The sequence below is a fragment of the Garra rufa genome, unplaced genomic scaffold, assembly GCF_049309525.1.
Source record: "Garra rufa unplaced genomic scaffold, GarRuf1.0 hap1_unplaced_004, whole genome shotgun sequence".
Lineage (NCBI taxonomy): Eukaryota > Metazoa > Chordata > Actinopteri > Cypriniformes > Cyprinidae > Garra > Garra rufa.
In genome coordinates this window covers 126,291-137,234 of record NW_027394279.1, presented here as the reverse complement: position 1 = coordinate 137,234, position 10,944 = coordinate 126,291, and the positions used below count along the sequence as shown (strand labels likewise).

Below are 10,944 nucleotides of genomic sequence, written 5' to 3'. Positions count from 1 at the left end.
AACAAGTAAATGACATCTTGCTCAGAAGAGTGACAAAAACAGCAATTCACTTCAATGTCTGACTTATAATTATGTCCATAAACTTTTTTGTATTATTTTAGACATTGTTTTAAAAATTATGTCTAAAAACAAATTTACTTATATTCTTTTATATGTGTACATTTCAGTACAAAAATGTTAAAACAGATAACTGTTTTATGTATTAATCCTATTAGACCAATGCATCGCGTTCAAAAATGACAGTTTCGATATTTGTCCTATTTAAAACTTAACTCTACTGTAGTTATATCGTGTACTAATACCAGCGGAAAATGTAAAGCTGAGATTTTCTAGGTCAATAAGATTAGGAACTATATTCCCATTCCGGCGTAATAGTCAAGGAAGTTTGCTGCCGTAATATGGCCGAAGCAGGCGCAGTAATATCACGCAGCACCTGAAATTGGTTCCCAGCTAGGTAACTTCCAATGTGACCGACCGTATTACTGCCATTACACTCCCATTACGCCGGAATGGGAATATAGTTCCTAATCTTATCGACCTAGAAAATCGCAGCTTTACATTTTCCGCTGGTATTAGTACACAATATAACTACAGAAGAGTTAAGTTTTAAATAGGACGAATATAAAATCTCTGTCATTTTTGAACGCGATGCTATTGGTCTAATAGGATTCAATGATCTATGCTATGCTATGCTAAAAGTGATATCGCCAGAACAGGAGAACGGCTGAATGGATTTCAAAACGGTAAAACTCAGCTTATTAACTCGGGGGGAGTTGGATAATGAGCCTATTTCCAAAAAAAGTGGAGAGTTCCTTTAAAAATCAGCCTCAGATAAACCGCTCTTCTTGAAACACAGGTGTCTTCAGATTCCCAGAGTCTCTTTGGTTACCTGACACCCGAGCAGGACATTCCCCGCACACACACACTGAGACAGATCTCCCACTGAAACACACACACTCAAATCATCAGTGTGTGTCAGAGAACACTTGATGAACACTGACTGAATGAATGTGGTCTGGAATAGAGATCTCACCTTTCTGAGAGCCGATCCATGACGCTGCCTTCATGGCCACAAACTGCCACTCCACCTGCTGCTCTATTTTACAGCCGTATAACCAGATCAGAGCCAGGAGAGTGGCCCATACTGACCCATCCACCTGTGGACAAACCATTTGTCACTGGACACTGGACACAATCATGGCTGTCTCTTTATTTCATCACATCTCTCACCTGTGCTGGTTTCTGATTGGTCAGCTCATCCTTCCTCTTTCCAAACACATCAGCCAGTGTGGCATCCAGCTCCCAGCAGCCTGACACCCTTTGGAGAGAAACCAACTGCAGTAACTGGTCTTTCTGGGGATCAGGAGCAGCTGAACACACACACACACACACACACACACACACACACACACACACACACACACACACACACACACATTTAATGAAACTGGAATTCTATCAATTGTGGCTTTTAAATCTCAACATTGTAGGACCAACAGTTTGAAATTATTTTCTGTCCTGCCCTAAACTTTGCATGCAAAATGCAAATGGTTAAAGTACAATTTGTAAGCGAGCTGCAGAGATTTTATTATAATATTATCGCCCCTTAATCTTCACATTTCCATCTATGGCGCCCGATTGTTTTCGCAAGCAAGAACGGTGTACCAGTTCTAACGCCATGGCAAAAGTTTGAGCAAAGCATGCTAAGTGTTCATTGGCAGTACAAACGAGCACAGAACGCTATTTAGAGTCCCAGCTTCAGAGGATACAAGAGAGCAGTGGATTTCTTGATTTATTTACTGTACATTACGCTGCTGCCATACAGATCTAATATAAACATGTGATTTCTTTCCCAGCTGTTTACCTTTACAGATATAACCGACTGTTTTTGTAACAGCTGTGTGTTTATAACATAAGCTTGTGTGTGCTTGACAGTTTAAGCGCAATAAGACACGAAAGAGAATTTAGTTTAGTACTCACATGTCAGATGACAGACACTTTTTGTGTGTGCTTTGGATGTGTGTGCTTAGAAAATCCTATATCAGAAGTTTAAAGTAATATGTTTTAAAACGCATGATTTCAGTGTGATATACATGATAATAAAAACCAAACAGATGTTTTCTGGCAGAGTTTCTAAGGGAGGAGCTGTAAAGGCACAGCTCTGTTCTGGAAAAGGGGAGGGTGAGCAGCAGCTCATTTGCATTTAAAGAGCCATGCACGAAAACAGAGCTTTTCTGCTTTCTCAAAATAAGCATTTTCAAAATGATATAATAAATAATCTGTGGGGAATTTTAAGCTGAAACTTCACAGACACATTCTGGCGACACCTGAGACTTATATTACATCTTGTCTCCTTTAAACTTTCACATAGAAGGATATTCCATCCCACCTTTTCTAGCACAAATGGAAAAGACAGAAAACAAGAGAATTCATGTCTTTACAGCTAAACAGAATCCTTTGTGAATCTTTATAAAAGAAGCTGTGCTGTACATCAACATGTCTAAATCAGAACAGAATTTTGTAAAAGGGTCTTCGTGTGTATGTTTGATTAATTTACCCTCCAATGGTGGCGGATCATAATCACCATGATCGTCATTTTCAACGTAATCAAGACCTTTTTGAAGAAAGAAAACATCCCAAGTCAAAGTGCTCTTATTATAAGGCTCAGCATTGCATTGACTGAGTAAAATTCACTTATTTGTGGCTTCTTAATATCTCAATATTATATCATCAACAGTATTAAATAATTAAGTGACATTTTATGTCACATCTGAACATTTAAAGTAAACTTTGCAAAGTAAATTACTCTTTTTTTATATATATATTTGATTTTAGATGTCCAAATACCTTTATCTTTTGGTGATCCACAATTAACATAATCAACAGAATCCCATGACCCGCCATAATCAAGACCATCTATTATATGAAGAGAACAAAGTGTTGGAAAATTTGAAAAACAATGGAGGTTCTTTCCATATTTGTTTCTAGTCAACATTTCAAATTGGATGACACAGTATTTTAGGTTATTGGAAAAGGAAAAAATGTAAATGAATTAATCAGTTAAACAGAAAGTCAAATAAATGGGGTAAAGGCACAGCTCTATTCTGGAAAGGGCAGGGACGGATTATGGGTTGTGTGGGCCCCTGGGCAAAACGTTCGCGAGGGCCCCCCAGCATTGTCTGGGATGGCTAGTTGCTACGTCATCATGCCACTTGTGGGTCCAAACTAGTGCGCCGTACCGTGCTGTAAAAGCAGAATGATGTTGACAAAACTATCTTTTGCCACTTTTTACCTCCAAAGGTACACTACACCCTTCTCCCTAGGGCCTCCTAGTAGGGCCCTCATAATCAGAGGGCCCTCTAAAAGCCCCCAAAGCCCCCATCCTCCCTAGGACCCCCTGGTAGCCAGAAGCCAGGACCATAATAGGAGGGCCTAAGAGGGCCTTCTAAAAGTAGGCTCCCATGCAACCATTTCCCCTCTAAAGTTCCTATAGCAGGGCCGGCAGACAGAAAACAAGAGAATTCATGTCTTTATAGCAAAACGGAATCCTTTGTGAATCTATATAAATGAAGCTTTACTGTACATAACAATGTCTAAATTAGAACGCAATTTTTTGTGTGTGTTTGATTAATTTACCCTCTAGCAGCTTACCATAATCACACTCATCGTCGTCATCATCATTGTAATCAAGACCTTTTTAAAGAAAGAAAACCTCCCAAGTCAATGTGCAATTATTATGAGGATCAGCATTGCATTGACTGCATGAAATTCACTTATTTGTGCCTTTCAATATCTCAATATTATATTTTCAACAGTATTAAATAATTAAGGGACATTTTATACCACATCTGAACATTTAAAGTAAACTTTGCAAAGTAAATGACTCTTTTTTTTTTACCATTTCTAATATTTGTTTTTAGATTTTAAAATAAATTTCTTACCTGCTGATACACAATTAACATACTCAACAGAATCCACTGACCCACCATCATATTCTAATTATGGAAAGAAAACTAAAGTCAATGGCCATATAATAAGGATCTGTCATTTTTGATGGATCTGACACATAAAAAAATGTGTGAATGAATGCAATGTTAATCACTCTGTCTCACAATCAAAAAACAGAAACTGGCGATCCAGCTAATGACGTAGGAAGTGGGGCGCCATAAGCTCTGGTGAGAATATGCTAGTCTTGCAAGAACCAGGTTTTGTTTGCAGGAGCAAAGGAAAACCAATCTCTATTTGGCTTATATAAAAATCCGCTGACTTTTTTTTTTTTTTTTTACAGATCCTTGTTTTATACTTCAAATTCATGACTAGTGATTTGTTTAGTTCTGTCCTCTGCGCTTCCATGTTTATCACTTCTGAACTCGTCATCGCTTGTGACAGTTAGCAGAAGCTAACCATTACAGTTTACAAAGTTTAAAATATAGATTGTTTGTCTTACAAAAATGCATCGTTTTGCTTCAAGAAGCCTTTATTAACCCCCCCCCCCCCCCCCGGAGCTGTGTGGAGCACTTTTAATGATGGATGGACGCACTTTATTGGACTTCTACATAACACCACCCGTTCACTGCCATTATAAAGCTTGGAAGAGCCAAGGTATTTAATAATATATCTCCAATTGTATTTGTCCGAAACATTTTTGCAAGAATTCTCCCTTTAACTGAGGTTCGTTACCTGGCTGTGAGATGATATTATGTACAGCTGGGGCCCTTCTCACTGCACCTTTTTTGGCTACAGGCAGAGAAACCAAAGGTCAGAACAGATTCAGATAGTTTTATGTTCATCTTAAAGGTCCACTAAAGTGCCTTGAAACACGCAGCGATTATTCTATGTGGTGACGTAATTTTAACTGAAACAGAAAAACAGGGACATATCATGCATCCCTGCCCACTTTTTTTAATAGCCAATAGCGTTCCCTTAATATCTGCTCGGGCCAGAGACGTTGAGTTTGGTAAAGCCCCATTTGACAGCTTATAACAGCCACAGTCTAATAGATTACCCCCTAGATTCAATATGAAACTCTTACTAAAACAACATAGTGATCATAATCATGCTGAGACTGTGTAGTTTAATACATGCCGACTCGCACATACGATCTGATCCATGCTATCGCGTCTCTGGAACAGAGCTAAAGTCCGTGCAAAGACTGTGCACACTGCCGCAGTTCGCATGACACAACGCAATACCAGACTGCATTTGCATCAATGTCTGAATTGTTCCCTATCGCCTACATTGTGCACTACATGCCATTCACTGTACAGAAAATACAAACACTGTGAACAAGTGACCGATCTCAGCTTTAACGTCTATTTATAGTGTTGTGGCGGGACGCTACAGATTCTAGTGAGCATTTGATTGGACAGAACGTTTGATAAGAAGCTGAAGTGCAACGTGATGTCATCAAAATCATTAATTCATATTGATGGAAGTGAGAGACTGTATGTTTTGAATGCTCATATCTTGTAAACATGAATTTTGTTGTTGTGGAGCACACTAAATTATATATAACCTTTAAGGCTAACATATTCAAACTAAAAGCCAAAAAACTCACATTTTGATTTCATTGGGACTTTAACAACATTATTATAAAGCTACCTCATTTCACCAGAAGGTAAGAATGTAGATTCATTACCTGGCAGTGAGGCAAATACAGCTGGACTTTTCGCTACAAATTTGTTGGAAAAGGCAGAGAAAGCAAAGGTCAGAACAGATTCAGATTTGAAAAAACAGCCAAGAACAGACACATCCCACAGAACTCACAATCAAGAAAAGCTTTAAAATAGGACTAGATTGATATGAACATGAGATTTTTGGCCTTCGGATCTCAACGAACCTTTGCTGGGCTAAAAACACTGCAACAACAGTGAAAAGAGCTCAGAAGAGGGGGCATTTCATCAGATTGTTGAGAGCATCCTCATCAGCGGTAGTACAATGTGGTATGGCAAAAACTATCCTGGCTAAGAGGAAATTGCAGCAACGGTTCATAAAAGAGTGATGCATTCATGCATGGCCCATCGCTTGTGCCTCATTTAAAAGAGACAGCATGCTTGGAATGAACTATGCATTTCTTAACATTTGCATTAAGAATCAAGAAACCACAGGAATGTAACCCAGTGTAACTACTGTAAGTTAATGTACGCACTGTTAAGTACTCTTAATAGTACATTTTCAAAAATATACTTAAACTTAGCAGTGTAAATATACCCTGTTATGACCCACCTGGCTTCCGAAGAGTTTGTGCAGCTGCAGATAGAAAACCAGAAAACCACATCCTCCCTAAAAGAAAATTTAAACAGACTTAAAGAGGTCAACCCAACACCTCAAATGCATCATACTGTGAAGTGATGGGAAATTAATTTGAAGCCCTTGCAGTCAAACACAAAAAAACACATCTAACCACGTGTCAGAACTTTTCTCTTCTCCAAGGGTCCTTTCACAGTCTGTTTGCAGTCTTTATTCACAGCAATGAAGGCTGTATGAACACTGCTCACTCCTGCCTGAACACTGAGCTCCACCATCCTGCTCCTGATCCCCTCAACATCTGCAGCACCTGACCTCTCCTCCTGCTCCAGAGAACGGATCAGGGTCCGAGCCGCCAGCTGGTGAATGGACAACCTGCAGAAACAAAGAGGAAAACAGTTAAAAAAGTGTTACTAGGATGTTACATTACATTAAAATGCATGTATTTAGCTGATAATATTATAAAGTGAGTATATTTCTGTGTTTATATGTTTGTTACCCTGTGTCCTCAGTTGGTTTGAGGCAGAAGTGGAGCTGGTTTGTTACTCGTTGATCTATAAGACTGTATTTGACGGTCACTGTTCCCTCAGAGCAACCTGAACTCTGTAAAATTGGGAAAGGGCAGATTTTTATCATCTAAATAAATAAGAGAAACTGGCTCCTTATTTTCATAAAAGAAAAATGCTAAATCATCTCACCTTTCCTTTGAGTTGGGCATAAATGAGTGTCCTTTGACCCTGGAAGAGCACATTGATGGGTGGAGACAGTGTGTCAACAGTAACTCCATCTGGAAGGGTCCAATCCACAGAGATATTAACCACAGCGGGCTGCAGCGCAAACCTGAGCGACTGCATCACCTGATATAGTTTGAAGAGAAAGAGAAACCATTGAGACATTTGACTAGGAAACATCTGTGGCTGTGAAAACCAGTGGAGAGCTTTACTTTGGGCTGCATGCGGTCGGTGTCTGTGATGAACTGAGCGTGACCAGATCCCTCCCTGGCCATTCCTGTGATGAGAGCGGCACTTGCACCCTCACCAATCCCGAATGAGAAACACCTGAAGACACAATTATCTCTGTTACTGTTAGTGATGAAGATAAGAATGATGGACAGATCAAACCCAGCAGACCTTTACCTGTGAGAGTGAGCGTGGCTTTTCACCAGATCCAGAACCGCTTTAGTGTTTCCCACCTCTCCATCAGTGAAGATGAACAGCTGAAGAGAGAAAAACATCTGAGTCTTAAGCCATGTTTAGACTTTCACACAAGGTGTCATTCAGGTGATGTGTTGTACCTGTCTGGGCTGATCAGGGTGACAGGGCTGGCTGTAGATGTGTTTTAGAGGCTGTAAAATCTCTGTGCCGCCCATGTCTGCTTGCATTTCCTTCACTCTCTTCAGAGCCTGATCAATTGTGTCCTGACTGTACTCAACACTCTGACTGCAAAGACAGAAAAACCTCTCATCTGACAAATTTTTTAAACTGAATGTCTATGAATAAAGATCTAGTTACTAACGGGAAGAAGGACTCAAAATCAGAGCCAAATCCATAGATATTGAAGTAGCATCCCATGGGCAGACTCTTCAACAGTAACAGCAGAGTGTCCTATAGAGAGACATGGACAGATAGTGAAAATTCGATCAAAACTATAGTATTTACTACAGCATACAAAACACACCATAACTATTGTATTTACTTTTATAATGCACATTCCTTGTTTTATTGTGCACAAAGAAAAATTGTTTCTCAAACATTTTTTGTTTCTTTCTTCTTTCAATAAAACATAAAAACCTTCTTAATAACTAATCTTCTTTCTTTGAACTCACATATCCTTCTTACTTTTCAGCCCTTTCCCTCCAACCACTTGAATCAAATCTGATATGACATGGAATTCAATTATTCTTTCTCAAATGTCCTGTTTTCCTTAGAAATATGTCACAAAATATAAGTAATTGGTTGTGGACCAAGTTTCATGATGACTTAAAATGTTTCATCACATTTAAATAAATGCTGTTTTGAACCTTAAATCTTACCTTTGCGCTTTCTATGCGCATCTGTGCTCCTTTCCCATGATACATCATGTCACCCATACTGCCTGATCTGTCAATCACAAAAACAAACTCGCCTTGAGTTACCAGTGATGACATCACTTGCTCTGGGAACTCTGGGTACAAACTGATCATGACCACTGGGTCCCTCATCAGAGAGCCTGAAAAAGAGAGAAAGAATCAGTGACACCTTGATCACTTAATCCCATAATTCCAGTGAGCTGCAGGTCCCACCTGATGGGGAAGTAGCCACTCCTGCCTCCACTATAGCAGAGGGCTGATGGGTATCCTGATAGAACACAAACAGCTCAACGTCCTTATCAAACATGTGACCAGGACTCAGATTCACCTACACACACAAACAACACATGCATAAAACTGCTCTGCCCACACATCCAGATAAACACATGAAGACACACAGTACCGTAGCCTGAGTGTGATCAGAGTTGACGAACACTAGAGGATCCAGAGTGCAGTTGGACTCGAGTTTGGAGATGGGCTTTGGAGAGCTCACATGGACACTGAGAGTCAGCGTGTAGGGAACAGCTCCACATCCTGATGAAATCTCTGAGACTATACCAGCATCTGAACCTGAAGCAGCTGCTGTAGTACCTGCTGGTGTGTATCGGGGGTTGAGTACAGCCGGCAGACAGAAGCGCAGCGAGTGGTCATCCTGCACAGCGAGCTCAGTGACGTAGATGATGGTGACAGCAGCGTTCTGACCCGCCGACAGACACCCGACACTCAGTTTGAACACATCAGGACTCTCTGCACTCTCTTCCAACAGAAACGCCTGCTGACCCGAACTTACAGCATCATCATACTGATCCCTCGCCTGCAGAATACAATTATGTTACGTGATGCACAGTGAAGATTTACGCAACTGAGCTGAGGTCTGCATTTGGACTCACGCTTTCTCTGTCCTGCACCTCTGCCACAATCTCCTGCTCTCCGATCTTGGCACTGAAGTGGCAGACAGCAGCATCAGCAGGCAGTGGGAAGACGAACAAGGCCTCCAGGGGGCGCTCTTCCTCATTCACATACTGAAGAGTGGAGGACACTGTGGCTACATGATCCTGAACACCAACCTCCACTGAGATGCTCTTCAGAGGAACTGAGTCACACAACCAACACAACAACATCACAAAAACAGCAGAACAACATCAATAATAAACTTGATTGTTCTAAAACAAAGAATTTTTTGTGGCCGATCTGTAGGTGGAGTTGATTTGCTTGAATTTAAAGATGTATTCAGTGGGATGCATTTATAAACATTTCAGACTGAGAGTTCAGTCTTCATCTGGTAGGCAGGAGCCACCACAGCCAGTTAGGCAACTACTGAACGAAAACTAATTTACTAATTCGCTATTGATTGAGTTTCCTACCGCTTCATAAAACCTTGCTCAGGTACAAAAACAGTCAGACGCATAATAGAAAAATAATGTTATCCTTAGCAGCTAGAGTCCAAGGAGCTAAATACATATCCCATAAAGCAACTGTTCCACTCTGACACTTGAAGAAAAAAAAAGAAAAAAGAAAATGGAACTGCGCCAGGAATGTTGCCTAAGCTCTCTTACACAAATGTTTATTAAACTCTCACATTTTCATAAAAACAAGAACGTGTTAATATAATTAATATTTTAAGAAAAAGGTGAAAGAGACGTGATATTTTCCCCCTCTGGGGAAAAAACAAAAAAACAAACATAGTAATATAATGAGACAAATTGCGACAAACTGTGTGGAAAACATCTCATCTTACATAATAAAAAGTTTACAAGTAACATCAAATGTAAACAGGTGCATTCTTACCTGGCTCATTTTTCACAGTTACAAGACCGCAGATCTCCATTCCTGCACTCAAGACGGTTCTTCAAATTGAAACTAAAACTCAAACACTTTGCCTCAAATCTTCACAGGTACGTTTTTAACTAGTAAAAGTTTTGAAAGTTTACAATGATGTCAAATGTTTGGGGAATGGTAAGATGAATTCCTGAAGATGCTCAATCACCGCAGTGTCAGTCACAAGACCGATACGATGTAATATGAGCTGCAGAAGCGATGTGACAAGAGCCATTTATTTAAGAGCCAGTAATTTTCCATTTCAGTCATTTTAGTTTTCATCCATAGATATTTTTTTAAACGTTTCTATTATCTCTTTAATTTTTTTTCCTAATTGTAAGAGTATTGAAATGTTCTCTAAACATGATTCTGCTGTGTTACTAAATCACTAACATGCAAAATATTATATTTATAAAATATTTTTAATTGAATTTAAATTATTGTAAATTTCAAAATGCAAAAAAAAAAACATATGCAACCAGGTTTATTATACTAGCCTATTATATGACTTTATTTTTTACTTTGGTACATAATAGGAAAATGGTGGTGCAAGCCAAAATACGTAGAATTTGCAGCAGATAATATAGACTAAATGTTAACAAACAAGTACTAGACAATAAATGTAACAGTGTCTGTTCTTTGGTCTTCCGACAGAACGTAAAAACTCAAAAGCAACAATTAATAATATCTCATATCAAAGCAAGGGTGTTTTCCAGTGAGACACGTGTTTAAGCAGGTTTCGAAGTTGTGTGCTCATTTTTTGTCAACACCGTCAGACATTTATTAAAATGTAATAAAATCAGGGAATATCA

The 10,944-nt window shown here is 39.4% G+C and overlaps 1 protein-coding gene across 1 annotated transcript; it reads right to left on the bottom strand.

Annotated features, from left to right (window-relative positions):
* Nucleotides 1-862: 862 nt before the first annotated feature.
* Nucleotides 863-10,142, bottom strand: LOC141312698 (von Willebrand factor A domain-containing protein 5A-like). Its single transcript, XM_073832585.1, has 16 exons — nt 10,103-10,142; nt 9,205-9,407; nt 8,718-9,128; nt 8,528-8,642; nt 8,279-8,454; nt 7,762-7,850; nt 7,541-7,685; nt 7,383-7,462; nt 7,190-7,304; nt 6,945-7,103; nt 6,746-6,849; nt 6,404-6,621; nt 3,637-3,693; nt 1,231-1,370; nt 1,034-1,157; nt 863-942 (listed from the first exon to the last, which is right to left on the bottom strand). Exons 1-16 carry the CDS (start codon nt 10,140-10,142, stop codon nt 863-865), a joined length of 2,256 nt encoding a protein of 751 aa, XP_073688686.1.
* Between the last annotated feature and the right edge of the window lie 802 nt (nt 10,143-10,944).

Coding starts and splice junctions, on each gene's coding strand:
- LOC141312698 (XM_073832585.1), bottom strand. CDS start 10,142: ATGGAGATCTGCGGTCTTGTAACTGTGAAAAATGAGCCAG. Junction 9,408..10,102: donor AACTGTGAAAAATGAGCCAG/GTAAGAATGCAC, acceptor TGTGTGACTCAG/TTCCTCTGAAGAGCATCTCA. Junction 7,305..7,382: donor AGCCACGCTCACTCTCACAG/GTAAAGGTCTGC, acceptor TTGTGTCTTCAG/GTGTTTCTCATTCGGGATTG.